The sequence below is a fragment of the Penaeus vannamei genome, chromosome 14, assembly GCF_042767895.1.
Source record: "Penaeus vannamei isolate JL-2024 chromosome 14, ASM4276789v1, whole genome shotgun sequence".
Taxonomy (NCBI): domain Eukaryota; kingdom Metazoa; phylum Arthropoda; class Malacostraca; order Decapoda; family Penaeidae; genus Penaeus; species Penaeus vannamei.
In genome coordinates, this window is record NC_091562.1 from 36,391,718 (window position 1) to 36,409,217 (window position 17,500).

The following is a 17,500-nucleotide window of genomic DNA, read 5'->3' on the forward strand; positions in this document are numbered from 1 at the left end:
AAGGGCGTTGGGTGAAGAGGTTTGAGACACAAAGGTTCTCTTGTGAGGAGAAGAAAGGGGGGATGTATGTCCAAAGAGCAGAGGAAGAGGAGGGTATAGGAGAGGATGTGGTAGAAGATGGAGTGAAGATGGTAAAGTGAGGAGGATTGGAATATCTGGGAAAGGAAAAAGATCGCAGAAAGCTCAGCTCTCAGCCTAAGTCCACTCAGTGCTCCCGAGTTTCAGCTGTATCTTGCCATGCACACTGAGGTGAACACATTGTTTCCCAGGGGGTATTGGGAGGCAAAGCCCTAATCAAACCTCCCTATAAATTAGATTTCTGAATAAATTTTTTGAAATGGAGTTGGGGACTTTATCTCTGGCGAGTGCATCCATACTGTAAAGAATTACCTAAAACACAATATAACACTATGAGGTATAAATCTCTAACTGAACAAAAATTACAAGCTATGCTCAAACTTGCTCATCAGAAATAATCCGAGAGCAATTTAAAAGGATGCCAAGCCAACACACATATTGGTAAGACAAGACTTATACTTAAATGTGGGGATCTATCTTTAAAATATAGAACCACTATGAGCTCTATCTTGCCAATACTTATGTAACTGTGGTATTGGTATTTGCCAGAGGGCCACAGCAATCACCATTCTCATGAGGATGTGGTCCTTAGCTCAAGGATTACCCAGTTGTTAAAGATATTCATCTACACAATTTCTACATCCTTTTCATAATAATACATTTTTGATAAACACAACCTAATGTCGTAAAACATATTTTTCTTAAGTTCCATTTTTCTATCCGGTAAATACAATAAGGATGAACCTAAGTTAATTTTTTCTAATACGTCCGCATAATAGATCGTGATGATTTTGGTATCATTGAATTCTTCTCACTGTCCTAATATAGAGAAATGATTGTGCGGAAACCCCCCTACCCCCACATTCTTGGCCATGATAGCAAGGAAGGGCATGAAAGGTACCAGGGAAATTGCTGGGTAAAATTTCAATGACATACACTGAATCAGTTACAATATTGTCTGATGCAGAGGGCTGCCACCCTCCAGCCCCAGCCCAAGAAAACAAAGAATCCTCCACATATTCATGCCAGATGCAAGCATATGACCACCATGCAGGAGTGGCACTGCCAATTCTGTTCAATGCTCTCTCTTAATGTGAATATGTGGAGGACTTGTTTTCCTGGGCAGGGGTTGGGGCGGCAGCCCCCCATTGGGGAATGCAGGGAGAACAGCCCATGTTTTAGGCAGAATAGTTACTAATTTTGAGTATATCATTTACATTTTACCCTGCAATTTCCCTGGTACCTTTCATGCTCTTCCCTGCTATCGGAGCCAAGAATGTGGGGATTGAGGGAGCTACCGTGGAATAAAAGCTATATATTTGCATTGTAGTAAAATGATGTTTCATTTTTCGACAATATGCAGTATGAGGTAGTGGAAGAGTTGGGTAATGAAACATATATAATTCGATAGACCGATACAAACCAAGGCACTTTTCTTCTATGGCAATATTTGCAGTCCGCCACTGAAAAACGACACTGCTCACAAAATCAATCATGAAAACCTTGCAAATATATGATCATTAATCCCAAATGGACGGCAAAGCACATGATATACAACCACGATTTTGGAAACAATATCCTTATTTAAGGGAAACTGACGGTACAATGAGCTCAAAAAACGCATAGGACTATTAGTTCCGCTTTCTAGACCAATCGTCTATGGAAAGTATTTTTAGACATGCGAAATATGAAGCAGAAATAGAAGAATAATTGAGAAAAATGTTTACCACGGTGCGTCGATGGTCAAGCGTTTCAACCCTGGATCACGTCTGTGACTTCGTATTCGAGGATAAATGTTTATTATGGTATCAGTAACATTTAAAGTTTCTTATTATCGTTAATTTTGTTGGTAAAATTATGAGGGAGTATTAAAATAATAATTATACCATGATAGTGCCGCATTCCACATCGATAATTAAATAAAGGCATCCCTGAACATCATTCAACTAACATCAAACTATATATCCGAAAAATAAGCGTTGCAAATAAAAAAGTACTGAAATTTAGGAAGTCAACCAAATCTACCAAAATCCCCCACCACAAATAATAAAACCCACACGCATATCCCGCATCCCACCTTTCCACGGAATCGGACAATCATGACTTCTCGCACCCGTCTGCTAGGACCCGCTTAGGCCTACACAATTTTCGTCTTTTTTGGCGATTATGGCACTGACAGACCACGAAACCTCCGGAAAATGGATAGGTAAGGGTCAAGGCACCATATCTCTGCCCTTAGGAGCTTAAAAACAAGTGAGCTGAGGCCTTTATCCCAAAGTGTTTTCGGCTTGGTAATGTTGGCGTCTGTTGTCATAAACATTTATTAGATTATTAAATGGACTTGGATTGTCTATGAAATCCTTTTACACAAGGAAGAAGATATGCTCGGATGCTTACAGAGTGACAGTATTTTTTAAAGCTTGAGACATCATTTGTATAACTTGGACTTCGTTAAGTAGATTATAAAGTAATATGATTTTAGCTTTGTAATTTCTCTCATTAATCTCTCGAAAATTAACTGAATTTATATGATATGTATTTCAACAAAATAACCAAATTTATATAATCCTTTAGAGGTAAATTTAAGACAAATAACAAAATATTAGAGGATTTTTTTTCTAACACATCTGAATAACAGATTGGGAGGATTTCAGTATTGTTTGATTCCTCTCACTGTCAACAATGCAATTATATAGGATTTATTGTACGTAAGCCGCCCCCAACCCCCACATTCTTGGCTGCTATAGTAGGGGAAGGCATGAAAGGTTCCAGGGAAATTGCAGGGTAAAATGCAAGTGATATGCACAGAATCAGTCACCAATATTGTCTAATGCAGGGGGCTGTACTCCCTTTGACTCCCCCATGGGCGGCTGCTGCCCCCCAACCCCCGGCACTAGAGAGCCTCGAATAGACTTGGCAATGCCGCTTCCACATGGAAGTTGTGTGCATAGGCCTGCTGTGAATATATGGAGGATTCTTTGCTTTTCTGGGCTGGGGTTGGGGGCGGCAGTACTATGGGGGAGTTGAAGGGGGCTGTGTCCCCAGCATTAGACAACATAACGACAGATTTTGTGCATACATCAATGAATGTTTGTGATGTTTTTGTAAGACGAATAGTTTATTTTGATGTAGAGAATAACTAGATTTCAAATGAAAATAACTCCTTCCATACAACAAGGGCTTGTAAAACTAGTAAAAAGGAATAGAAAAATATTTAAAAGAAGATGTAAAAACTATACATAATGAATAAATCTTATTAATCCCTTTATTCCTTTCCATTATTATTTATTTTACATTTAATATCTTTACTATTTTTTTTATATCTGTTTTGTGTATGATGTAAACAGTTATCATAACCCATTTATTTTTCTTTGCAGGATGGCTCAATGAAGATGGTTCAGACACAGTCATACCAACATCGGCAGGACTCCCAGCAAGGACACACTAATCTCTGGCAGTGCATTTACAGTATTTGGTATGTTTTGCATCATTGCCTTGATTATTGATTATATATATATATATATATATATATATATATATATATATATATATAAATATATATATATATATATATATATATATATATATTTTATTTTATTTTATTTTATTTTTTTTCTTTGCAGTAGCTCACCAGTATGAGGCTCTTTTAGATTTGTTATTATCAGGTTGAAATACATCTTATACATGTCTACTACAAAATTTTATAGTAAAATTTTTATGTTGTAATTAAAATTCAAATTTATTGACTTAGTGTGAAAGAATGTGTAAAGGGTGTAAGGGTAAAAAAAAAAAAAGAAAAAAAAAAAGGCATTTGAAATCATTGCTTTATTTATGTGAGTTAGATTTATAATCTTTCTCTTGTGTCTCCATTAATTTTGTAAGATTCTTTATTAATGTTTATTTATATTTTTTGTCCCTTCCGATACCTTATTCGTTGTTGTCATGGGGAGCGCTTAGGAGACGGAGACGAGCCCAATGTAGGGATTACCCCTACCTTGAACTTCATCCCTCGCCTCAACTAATTTTGCTTGTCTTTTCTTCTCCTCCTTTCATCTTCCGTATCTTTTTCATCCTCTTCTTCTGCACCATTCCTAAGGTGTGAGGGCTGTGTTGAGAGGATGAAAGGCTAGTTTTATGACAGTCATGAACGGCCATCGGGAGCCATGGGCACAGTATTTCCTTGGTTAGTTACCAAGCCCTTACCGTTTAATGGGACCCTGAGGGGTAGACCGTTCCTTTTCCTCATTTTATTCAGGCTCACCATGGCCAGTAATGAAGATTTTTTTACCCCAATTAGGTTCATTAAGGTTTGCCTTTTCATCAACTAACTTATCTAAATTTGAATTCATTGGTTTTCCTACCCCTGCCCCTCCTTTGGCTGTGGCTCTGACCACTGATGCTAATACCTCTTCCTAGACGTTTACTGACAACTTCTCTTCTCTTCTCCATCTCCTGGACAGTCTTCTTCAATGGCTCCCCCTCTTCCCTTATCACTACTCTTCATCCTTATTATCTATCCCTTCACAGAAGTCTACTCTACACAACCCCATTTTCCTCCCGCCCTCATCCTTCTACTACCTCTACCTATGCAAAGCTTTTGAGTACTTTCTTTGGCCCAGCCAAATGGGATCCATTCTTTGTGAATCCCCCACAGGCCCCTACTCTGATTGTTCATGCCTAGCCATAATTACATTAGAATCACAAGCTCTTGCACTATTTACCCTAAGTGACCTTACTGGCAAAACCATTCCTGCTGAACCTCACGGCTCTCTTAATACTTGTACTGGAACTGATTCTATCCCCCTGACTGATTGTCCCATACATAGCAAAAACTGGTCAGATTGTGAAAATGACCTACTTACCTGCCTTGCTGATTATGATGCAGTAGCAGTACAGTGCTACACTAATCCTCCCAGAGGCCAGTGTAAGTTCCATGTTAATATTGCCAAGATTGGCTTCCATAGACATTACCTCCCCAAAGAAGTTCATATTGGTGGATTGTCCTACCATGTCCAACCATATCGACCCCTTCCTCATGTCGGAAATGTTGGTGTTTTGGCCACCCAGCCAAACACTGTCACCCCACAGCCCACTGCCCTCTATATGTCAAACCTGATCATGATCATTCAAATTGCCCTGCTCAAGCACGCATGTGGTGGTGATGGCTCCCATAATGTATTTTATAGGATCTGCCCTGCCTATAAGTTCAGATGTGAGGTAGCAGTTCTCAGATTCAAACTAGGCTTCATTCTACATGAGGCTAGACAGGAAGCACAACGATGATGTACCCCCTCCCCCCCCCATTTCCATAAGATGGTTCTGCATCTCCCACAGTATCTCTTCCCTCTACCCTGAACCATTCTACCTCTACTTTCGGTATCCCCCAGTCAAATCCCTTTTCCATTCAAAATCCAGATACTCCAATCTCTGTCACTACTCCGATACTTACCCCCTCACTTTATACGTCGCACCATACAACCTAAACTTTCTACTCCATCTCTCCTTCTCCGCGTACACCATTTCCTTTTCGTTCTCCATTATTCTTACCTCACCCTTATGGATACTCACATGAATCCCCTCTGTTGCAACAGTGTCCTCCTCCAGATTCTTCCCCTCCTGATGCACTTCCTGATACTTCACCTTCTTCCCCAGTCCCCTTATCTCATCCCCAAGACTCTTCTCCTGATACTTCTCCAACAGCCATCTCTATCTGTATTTCCCATTGATTAGTGCATAACAGCTCTTACCAGTTTTTCCTTTAAACAATGTTACTATAGCTTCCCCAACAACAGATGCACCCCATTCCATCCAGTTACCCAATACCCGTAACCCTTTCCTTTGTTAATGTCTGATTTACATCATTTGCATCCCCAAGTTTACCCTTTTACCTATCATGCTATCCTATAACACAATAACTTTTGCCATTTAACACACTTTATACCAATCGTTAAAGCATTCACCCTTTTCGCTATAATAGTTAACCATAATGCTATATGACCTTAGATGTCTAGGACATTTATCTGTTTCAACAATTAACCATTGTCCCTTTCATTTCTGTATAATTTATTTTATAGTTTGGAAGAAAAAAGTAATTCTTTCATTTTATGATCCAACTTTTTGTTTTATATTTATATTTGTAAGAAAATATTTATTTGTTTCCTTATTGATAAAAGAAGAATAACAACAATATTATCTATTTCTTTCAGGCGAAGAGGCAAAATGAGGATGGCTTTGTCAAGACGAAGATGCTCATGTGTATGGGGGTGGTTGCTGTGCCTCTTGGCCTTTTTGTATTTTTCTGGCCTGTACCAGTACTTTCTAGCATGGTCATATTCCAAGCACTACACCCACTGGGGCCCACTACTCTCCCTCGATCCCATCATGGAGAAGATGAGAGCGGGAGAAGAAGTGGCACAGAAACCGGTCAATGAGTTCACTCACACATATATCCATTCCAATACAGAAAAGTGTGAAACTCAGGATTCCATTAGATTGATGTACATTGTAAAGTCAGCTGTCCAAAACTTTGAGAAGAGGAAAGGAATTCGAAACTCATGGGGATTTGAAGGCAGGTTCTCTGATGTGGAAATTAGAACTGTATTTCTTTTGGGAACAAGACCAAGTGAGCCCCATCTGCAGGAGAGAGTTGACAAAGAAGCAGAGGAATACAAAGACATCATACAAGCTGATTTTATTGACTCTTATTATAACAACACTCTAAAGGCAATGATGGGGATACATTGGACATACCAGCATTGCCAGTATGTTAAATATTTTCTTTTTGTTGATGATGACTACTATGTGTCAACCAGAAACATGCTTCGGTTTCTCCGGGATCCAGCAAATTACCCACAGTATTTGGAAAAATATGTAGTATCAGCAGTAAATGAATATAAAGATTTCTTGTATGCTGGTTATGTTTTCAACAATTCTCTTCCCATAAGGTGGATTTTTAACAAGTGGTATGTCTCATTAGATGAATATCCTTATTCACACTGGCCACCATATATTACAGCAGGTGCATATGTGCTGTCCAGGAAAAGTTTGGAGTATCTTTACATTGGTTGCATATACACAAACTACTTCCGTTTTGATGACATATTCCTGGGAATGGCTGCCAAGAAGGCTGGACTCACACCCTTCCATCATAATGAGTTTTACTTTGATAGGAAGACATATAACAAAGAAAACTACAAGTGGGTCATTGCCTCACATGGATTTGATGATCCTGGAGAGCTGATAGATGTATGGAGTGAACAGAGATCAGCTGGTAATACATAAATAGCATCTACAATCTCCATTTGCACAAGTTATGTCTTTGCATACCTCAGTTACATTACAGTTTTGTATAGTTCATGCATTTTAATTATCAAGTGCTTTTGTTCATTCCCTTTTCAGCTTTTTTTTTCAATAGCACTATGTTTAATAGAAACGTTAACCATTTAAAAGGTGCAGAGATGTTTCCCAGGTCTTTACTGATCCTCAAATTATTTTCACATTACCTGTTCTGATATTTCTTTACTTGCTGAATAGGTAGTACAAAGTCCATGATGTATATAGTGCAATTATGAAGTATTGGATATGACATCCATATTTTATGTGTTGTTTTCTGTGTAAATTACATTTGATTGTATGTATTAGACTTTATGATCAATAATTTTGATTTCTCCATTTTTGCAATCCAGGGTGCAATCGCATTAATTAGATTGGCAATGCAAATATATTTATTCATGACTGTATTTTTACTTTCTTATTCATGTTGGAATCAGTGGTTCTTACTCTTGGGCGTGTGTGCATTCCAGTGGGGGGAGTGGGGTAGGGGGGGGCATGGACCTAGAGGTGAAAAATAGGAATATATTCACCTAGTTTTGGAATTCTCTCAATTTATGTTGCAGTGGATAGGAGTTCGTTATGCAGAAAAATTCTTAAGTGAAAAATACTATAAATATCTTTTTCAGGTTTTAAATTTTAATTCAGGAGTCCTTTCTAATCATTAGGTTGAAGGTATGTGCTAGAGGGATGTATAGAATTAAACTAGAAACTATATAGAAGGGACATGGAGGTAACAAGTGTAAGAACCACTGATGTAGATGGTATACTATTTGTGGTGCTTTCAACTTCTACTTAATTAATAGTGTAGACATAACAAAATGTGGTTTTGCTACTACAGTCCAGTAATACCTTTTTACTTTTTTAAAGATTAAAATGTATGACAAGAATATAATGTATTTAGTGGTTGGGTACAATTTATTTTTTTTGTATTGCACATTGTGAATGCTTTTTACCTAGTTAGACAATTTGAACAAATGTCAAAAGATTTCCCTTTCTATCAAAGTCAATGTTTAGCACTGCTACTAGTTTATACTTGGTTGGATTAATGATGAATCATTAAATCTGTAATTTCCTTTTTCCATTTACTCATACATGTTTTTTTTTTTTTTTATAGAAAATGAAAATGTGTCTTCCCTTTGCTATATCACTTTTATTTTATTGTAATTTTCGTCTTTCATTGACCTACTAAACTGGTAATGTAACTGTTGTCTTAGTGTGATGTAGCACTTCCTTAAGGTGCCAGAATTTTACATGAACAGATTTCTAGTTTTCTTGATGTACTATGACATGGGATATGAGGTAATGGCTTTGCTACTATAGCCCATCTAGATAATCTTTAAGGTAGGCAAGGCAGTTGGGCTGGAGTTGAAACTCTCTTTTGGGATAAAGCCCTAGATATATGCTCCCTACGTTAACCAGCTTTCTTTAAGAGGTTGAATACTTTGAATATTTATTTGCTCTTACTTCTGATTAATATGATTATTACTTCACAAGTTGCAGCAACAGGAAAAGGAAAAGCAGTCTGCAAATCTTTGCTGCAAATCTATAGTGAGCATATTGAGTGATGGGTAGAATATATCTTTTAGGTCTTGGTAGCAGTTGCTGTATGTTAAGAACAGTGACCATGAATAAGAAGAAGAATTCTCATGACAGTGTTCATATAATCCATGATTGGGTTGCATGACCATCATGTGAAATTTCTCAGAAGAGGAAAGGTCAGCATTACCCATATGATGTAGTATCAACAGATGAATCAGAATGCCATTCATGGTTCACCTGTTTTGTATGCCTGTGCAGCAAGATTTGTAAATGCCAGTATGAAGGTTTGAGTCTGTCCATGGATTTATATGAGCATGTTATGAATTTCTTCCTGTTGGTAGCAATATATTATTCTGAATATCAGTGGTTTGTGAGCATGCCTACTTTTAGTAATATGGTTTGATGAGCTGCAAACTTATAGCAACAGTTGCAAAGAAATTGTCACTTTGGGAATTGGTTTTCATATTCGTAAACCATATTATTGCTATAAATATGGATAGAAGATCAGTAAAGGAACAAACTTCTATATTTAGTATAGGTATTTTCAAAGAAGAAATAGGGAATGCTTAATGAATGTAGAAACTATCAGGTTGTTGCTTCTAACTTGACTTTTTACTTATTTATTTATTTATTTTGCCCATCATGAAGTGAATGAATTTGCCCAAACCTTATAATATACATTAAGAACAGAACAGCTAGAAAGTGGAATAGCTTTTGACAGCATATCTGTGATACTGACAAGATTAATTGAACAATTGCTTCCATAATTCAGTTTAGTTTGTATATTAGACGGAATTTTAACAGGGTCCCAATACTGCATGTATTCAAGTTGGTATTACGTCATTTTGTCTTCTCTGAACCTTTTCTAGAAACATAAGAGAAGTTAGAAGTTGGTGGTCTGACTTTGCTTTATATGGTGTAAATATAAGATAATTTCTTTTTGATAGTATGATATTTCTTGAATATTGGTGTATGAATTGCTGGTTGTGATTTTGTGATTTTCTACAGTGTTCACTAAATGAAAGGCTAATCTCTCTTTTTAAGTGTCTCCTCTTACTTTTATCTCTTTTTTTGTCCTTTCATTATCATGCTCCCTGACCCTTCCACTCTTCCTTTCACTAGCTCATAAATAATGAAATTGAAGAGAGAAACTATCAGTATTTTTTCTGGTGATACTTTCCTGATATATGGATGTTGCTTGTATATATCAATGGCATCATGATTCTTCTTTGCTGTTTTTTGGGCACTTAAAGATAAGCAAGTTATCTGATTATTGGTAACTGATGTGAAATTGATGGAGTATTGTTTTTTTCTTTTTAATGTGAAATTCATTCAGTGTTTTCTTTTACTTCTGCACTGATATCTGGATCATGCAGTATATGTGATATCATTATCCATATTACTATATGTTTGTAAGTGAATTTCTTGTGTTAATAAAATTTATGTTGGTGTATATCTTTTTATTTTCTTATAAATAGTGTTACTTTAATTTTTTAAAATCTGATATGTCATCATATATGTCACAAGCTTAACTATGTCTTAGATAAATAATGAATAACTTAAAATAAATATTATATTAGTCAATATTATTTTTGAGTAAGTTTATTTTGACTCAGGGTTCTTTACCCTATGTTCTTTTTTTCGCTATTCACTTGGGTCTATACAATCTTTCGTTTGTTATGTCATTGAAAAACAAATAATCCAAATGGAAAGGAAAAAATGATTTACAGCACAGTGAACCTAAACAACCATATTGCATCTGTGATAGAGATAACAGTGATCTTTCTTAATTTTTATACTGGAATTTTAAATTACATATTTATCCCTTTATTTTTATTGAGTTTGAAACTGAAATCTTGAAACAAACAATATGATGGATTATTGAACTGAAGGTTTTTAAGACAAAACAACAACAACAACAACAAATGCTTGATCTATAAGTATTTAGGTAATTTGAATCATGAACATTTAGTTATATAATATATGACAACAAACAACCACAAAATTTGAAACAAAAGAGGCAAATCAAGAGAGTTTAGTTTAACTCAGGTCTACTAAGTACTAACATAGAACTTCAAATAGGTTATAGAAAGTCAGGAAAGGAGTTCAAATTGGCTGGTCTACAATTTGGTAACAACAAACTAAGGTTAAAACACACACACACACACACACACACACACACACACACACACACACACACACACACACACACACACACACACACACACACACACACTCACACATACACACACACACACACACACACACACACACACACACACACACACACACACACACACACACACACACACACACACAAATACTCATGACATGGTCACAGAATGTTCGAGGTAAAGAGAATATTGAACACTAGAAGGAGAGGAATTAATGAAAGTCAAAAGAGACGAAAAAGATGTCAAAAAGTTCAGTTTTCTAAACAACTATTAAAACACTAAACTACCATCCCAATAATTTTGTGTATGCCGATATTGTACATCGAATCAAAACGTTATACGATAATTTCGATAAAGCAGACCGGACTCCCAGATCGTAGATCATCTCCGATATTAGAACAACTAGAGAAGAACACACACACACACACACACACACACACACACACACACACACACACACACACACACACACACACACACACACACACACACACACACACACACACACACATATATATATTACTAAACTACTATACTAGAGCAACGTTACAGCAGTTAACGTTTTGTGTGTGTGTGTGTGTGTGTGTGTGTGTGTGTGTGTGTGTGTGTGTGTGTGTGTGTGTGTGTGTGTGTGTGTGTGTGTGTGTGTGTGTGTGTGTGTGTGTGTGTGTGTGTGTGTGTGTGTGTGTGTGTGTGTGTGTGTGCGCGCGCGCGCGCGGCTTTCTTTGGATTTGTTTTAAAAAACCCTTGTTTGTGGTATACCAAAACCCATCAAGCACACTATTTTTGGCCATTAAAAAAAATGCGCTTTTTAAAAGAGTCATTTACAGTATGTATGTCATTTGATACTTTACTAATGACTACCGCTGCGAAGGTTATAGCACACATCAAAGTTGATCCTTTCCGTGACGTCATGAGGTCGACCACGTGCGTTTGTTATTGTTTACAGTGCAGCATTGGGCTAGTAGCGCCGGTCGTTTATCATTAAAATGTGATTATTATTATCGCTTTTTGACCGTTGGACAGATATCCACATGCATTAAAAAGACTCAGTTACCCACACTATATATTTGATAGGTAATATGAAGAATACTGTTGGATACAAAGAGAAAGGATGTGCATGGTGTACCATGAATCACCCAGTAATAGATATGACGGAGCAAAACATCATGGGTGTACCTCTGTTTATACTTTACATACTGGATATTTGTTGTATAATTGCAAAAGTGAATGTACCCCACAACCATTTAAAAAATGAGCCTTTAATGGCTGACTGTGGAATCATCTGTGCTTATTTTCTTTTTCTTTTGTAAAGAGAGGAATGTGTTACAAAAATAATTCCCTTATGTTCCCTATATAATATTCCTCTTTCTCTCCCACACCCTGTTATCCTCTCCTTGCTTTACTGCAGCCATACCTCTGCTTTCCCTCATCTATCCTCCCTTCCCCAACCTGCCAACCTGTAAGACATTCTTATAGAATCTCACACATTCTCCTCTGGCAATTTCTTCTTCCACAGACATACAAATCCTTCACTTGATTTAATTTCCTCTGGTAATTCCTACCTTAACCCACCTAATCATCCTTTCTACCTATACCATTCTTTACCCTTTCCAATGCCATCCTGCTGCTGTACAATTGTTGATTGTTGGACCTAATCATTAACTCACTGCTCTCTTTACCATTTGCAATAATATGCCTTCATGCAATGCTACATGACCACTGAAGTCTAGGGCATTTATATTGATTTTTAACCTTTAACAATTAACCATTCACTTATATGATTGATATCCAATATTTTGCTATATCTTTGAGATAACATATGAATACAACTCACACCACTTTTGAGGAATTCATGGTGTTGTGAGAAAATAATTACAATAATGTCACAGTGTTATAAGTTATCATTAACCCAATGCCTCTGGGAAAATTTAGTATTCTCTCTAGTTTTATTTTGTGAAATGAATCTACAGATAGATGGCTTTACAAGTGCTCAGCCACCAAGGAGTAAATTGATAGACCTTGTTTTGGGGAAAATGTTATTATTTTCATTCTAATCAATATTGATGCTGTTATTATCATTGTAGATATTATAATGATTATAATGTTACTAAAATTACTAGCAACAAATTGAGATATTAGTTAATATTTCCAAAAATCAAGGAAAGGTTAAACAGTTGATACAGGTAGTACTAGTTATTGACTCCTTGGTGACTAGGCTAGACATTAGTGGAGGCATCTGTGTATAAAGACAATTCATGTGTATCTGCGTCTGTTTTATGTTAAAGTCAGTGTCAGTGTCAATGCAAATGCAAATACAAATGTAAATGCAAATTTAAATGCAAGTGCAAGTGCAAGTGCAAGTGCAAGTGCAAGTGCAAGTGCAAGTGCAAGTGCAAGTGCAAGTGCAAGTGCAAGTGCAAGTGCAAGTGCAAGTGCAAGTGCAAGTGCAAGTGCAAGTGCAAGTGCAAGGGCAAGGGCAAGGGCAAGGGCAAGGGCAAGGGCAAGGGCAAGGGCAAGGGCAAGGGCAAGGGCAAGGGCAAGGGCAAGGGCAAGGGCAAGGGCAAGGGCAAGGGCAAGGGCAAGGGCAAGGGCAAGTCAAATGCAAGTGCAAGTGCAAGTGCAAGTGCAAGTGCAAGTGCAAGGGCAAATGTAAATGAGAAATTGAATGTATGTATATATATGTATATGTATACACATATATGAGTATATATATGTATATATATATGTAAGTATATATATATATATATATATATTTATATATATATATATATATATATATATATATATATATATATATATATATATATATATATATATATGTATATTTTTATATATATATATATATATATATATATATATATATATATATATATATATATATGTATATTTATATATATATGTATATATATGTTATATATGTTTATATTTTTATATTTATATATGTTTATATATATCTACGTATGTACATATGTATTTGTATATGTACATATATATGTGTGTGTATATATATATATATATATATAATATATATATATATATATATATATATATATATATATATTTATAAATGTATAAATGTATATATATATATTTATATATAGATATATATATGTATGTAATATATATATATATATATATATATATATATATATATATATATATATATATATATATATATGTATGTATATTTATATATATATGTATATTTTTGTATATATGTATGTTTATATATATATGTATATTTATATATATATATATATTTATATATATATATATATTTATATATATATGTATATATATGTATATATATATATATATATATATATATATATATATATATATATATAATATTAAGAAAGTGTAGAAAGAATATTTTTGTTTGAATTTCTCCATTAGGCATTTTAAGATAAGAACATATTGAGTGAAGATTGTATATTACTTTAAAGAAAGTTAGCTTATTTGACTCAGATAGGTTGCATAAGTTATGAAGAAGTAGATAGATTAATGAATTGATTTCATATATTCAACATGAGGATTAGTTTGATGTTTAAGTTAGGATTAGTTTAAGTTGAATTAAGTTTGCAAGTTGTATGTCAGATGTTTTTTTTTATGCTGCCAAATTAGGCTCAGTTGATGAGGGTAGTTTTAGCAAATGATAAATAGATATTGAATATATGTTGCAAAGATGTCTAAAATTATTGTATTTGGTTTCAAGTAGTTTGCAACCCACTGGACATAGCTTTAATTTCTCCTTCTCCTTCCAGAAAAGATGAGTAAGTTACCCAATAATGCTTATCTCCCTTGTATGAAATGTGATGCTTGGGTTCCTGGTTATGCAGAAGAGATTCATACGGTAGAATGCCATCACTTGAGAATGTCTCACTTTTCTCATCCATACATCAGAGGTGAGGTGACTTTATGATCATTATAAGTAGATTGTGTTATTGAGAGACGTAGTAGCTGTTCATGCTGAAAACTTTGTATCACTTTGTGTACGTTGAAGTCTTTGATTACTGGGTTAATTGTTTTTTACAGATGAGACAGTGCATACATTTAATTGAACATTTTTTTATGTTGTTATAGCAGTAAACTGAAATGAAATTTGTGCATATTTGACTCATTTTTCATCTATATTTGAAAGGGTCGTCAATGCATGCAGAACCTTTGCTCATATCAGACCCTGAGGCATTGGATGGAAGCAATTCAAAGGAAGATGAAGCCAGTAAAAGAAAGAAGCAGGATTTAAAAAAACAAGATGACTCTGCCAGAGGAACCAAGAAGAAAGATAAGAGAGGCCACAATCACACAGAAAAGAAATTAGTGACTGAGACTATCAAGAGCAAGTTTGAGGAACCAGGTCAGAAATAAAGAAATATCTAGTTTACTGATACTGTAATTTACTGATATGATGTCAAAAGCCAATGATATTGGCAATTACAGTTACATCTGAATTTCAAGTTTGTGCATTATCTACCCTGACTGACCTCACTGGCAGACTTATTCCTGCCAAACCTCAGTCCTCTCTTAATACTTACTGTTTCTGTCTACCCGACTGATTGTCCTGTCTACAACAAGAACTGGTCAGACTGGTATGATCTAGAAGGATCAATTTAGTCAAATAAAAAATGTGCCTAAATTAATGCATAATGTGCATACAAAGTAACACTTGCCATTTTTGCAAGAGCTTCTGGTTATTGTATAGGTGGAGATTATGTTGATAGGAGTAAAAGTCTTGCCAGTGACATTGATACACATATATATTGATTTATATCAGAGACTAAATTTGAAGTGTGAAAAAACAAGAAATATGTAAATGAAAATGGTGTGAATTGAGCATATAGTGTAGTATTAAACTATTGATACTAATAATATTTATGATGTCATAGATATCTCCAACATTTTTTTCTGTATTTCAGAATGGCTGAAGAAGATCTTCCCAAGCTTTCATTACCAAATAGTTTTGTTGAATGAAAGAGATTTAATTCGCTGCAATATAAGTGCTTATAGTCCTGTGGAACTGGAGTATGATGGCCACTCTTGTGCTTTTCTTGCTGTGCCAGATGAAAATGTACAGATAGGATGCATAGTTTTGCATAGACTTGGTAAGTTAAGCATCTTAGCTGATGGCTTGTGATCTTTGATTCTCATACCCTAATTCTTGTAATGAACCATACTATATTTACAGACAGTACTTTCATTAGAAGATTTAATTGTTTGTGTGTGTTTATGGTTAATGGAATGATGCAGTAAAGCTCTCAGTGTTGAAATTAGAATAAGTCTTGGCTGATTGGATTTGCAGAAACACCCAGTGATTAATGGCTTGAAGTATTTTATGTTACATGATTGCATAATATATCATTACATATATTTTATTGAGATTTATTGTGATCATAAAAATATTTGTATAGAATTGATATTGATTAGAATTTTTACTTTCAGGTTGTGAAGTCTATTTTCCTTCTCTGAAATCAACTTCTTTGGTATTAGTGAAAAGAATTGCCAGTGTTGAAGTTGCTAAAGAAGTGATTCTAAGTTCATGTAAGACACAGAGTAAGAAAGAACAGCATTTGATTGAGGAACAAATTAAGCATCAATTATATAGTACTTGTCCCTTGGGGTCAGAGTTCACCTTGAAAATTGGGAGTAAAGTGCATCTTCACACATTGAAAAGATCAGACCAAGTGTACCAGGTTTCAAATTACGTGCTTCCAGATAATGAGATAAGTGATCCAAATAGCATATCAGAAGTACTAGCAGATCGCTTGCAAGACATTAGCCTAAACAGTTGTTCAAGTAATGATTCTGTGTTTGACAAGAGTTCAACTGTTCCTTCACAACTATTAACTCTGGATGAATACAAATGCTCTGATAGCTCTGCTCTAGCTTCTGATTTGTCAAAACTTCGTCTTTCAAGTGATGACACAGGTGCTGCTTTTGTCACCATTGATGAGTATCATGAAGGCAGTTCTGGTGAAGAGTCCAAAGATCTTGATGCTGGCATTGTCACTTCAACACCCAATAAAAAATCAAACACAACCTTGCACAAATCTCTGCTTGCAGCCAGAATGAGGGAGAAAATCATTACATCTGGAGAATCAGAAGAGGGAATCAAGCAGTGGAAAATAGTAGATCCTAGTTTGCAAAAGCACTGGATAAGAATTGGAAGGGAAACAAAAATCACTATACAAAACATAGATGAAGTTAATACTAAAACTCACAATGAACAAGAGAAAGACTATAATGAAAATGTTTATTACAAGAGCCATGCCTATGAAATGCTCCTGAAGATCATGGAAAATAAATTCAGGGACATGGAAACAATGGGTAAGTTTTAGAGGAATTGTAATGTTGGAAGTAGTGTTAAGAATGCTTGG

General features: G+C 35.3%; 3 protein-coding genes across 9 annotated transcripts in view; 2 read left to right on the plus strand and 1 right to left on the minus strand.

Annotated features, from left to right (window-relative positions):
• Positions 1 to 1,922, minus strand: part of LOC113814458 (reactive oxygen species modulator 1) — a 4,188-nt gene extending 2,266 nt beyond the window's left edge. Inside the window, exon 1 of one of the 2 annotated variants that reach the window (XM_027366490.2) lies at positions 1,806 to 1,922. The gene's annotated coding sequence lies outside the window, so the exon portion shown is untranslated. Of the gene's footprint in view, positions 1 to 1,501; positions 1,521 to 1,805 lie in introns of those variants that run through there. The other variant, XM_070130074.1, reaches the window with a different exon arrangement.
• The window catches only part of LOC113814456 (beta-1,3-galactosyltransferase brn), a 61,102-nt gene extending 50,702 nt beyond the window's left edge, over positions 1 to 10,400 (plus strand). For 2 of the 4 annotated variants that reach the window (XM_027366487.2, XM_070130072.1), the window contains 2 exons: positions 3,456 to 3,553; positions 6,285 to 10,400. In XM_027366487.2, coding sequence (XP_027222288.1) covers positions 3,456 to 3,553; positions 6,285 to 7,359 — 1,173 coding nt within the window. In that variant the 3' untranslated portion in view covers positions 7,360 to 10,400. Of the gene's footprint in view, positions 1 to 2,144; positions 2,285 to 2,485; positions 2,546 to 3,455; positions 3,554 to 6,284 lie in introns of those variants that run through there. The other 2 variants (XM_027366488.2, XM_070130073.1) reach the window with 2 other exon arrangements.
• Positions 10,401 to 12,040: 1,640 nt separating this feature from the next.
• The window catches only part of LOC113814461 (uncharacterized), a 12,169-nt gene continuing 6,709 nt past the window's right edge, over positions 12,041 to 17,500 (plus strand). Inside the window, exons 1-5 of one of the 3 annotated variants that reach the window (XM_027366492.2) lie at positions 12,041 to 12,114; positions 14,891 to 15,031; positions 15,268 to 15,483; positions 16,043 to 16,228; positions 16,566 to 17,450. In XM_027366492.2, coding sequence (XP_027222293.2) covers positions 14,896 to 15,031; positions 15,268 to 15,483; positions 16,043 to 16,228; positions 16,566 to 17,450 — 1,423 coding nt within the window. In that variant the 5' untranslated portion in view covers positions 12,041 to 12,114; positions 14,891 to 14,895. Of the gene's footprint in view, positions 12,201 to 14,890; positions 15,032 to 15,267; positions 15,484 to 16,042; positions 16,229 to 16,565; positions 17,451 to 17,500 lie in introns of all 3 variants that reach the window. The other 2 variants (XM_027366491.2, XM_070129905.1) reach the window with 2 other exon arrangements.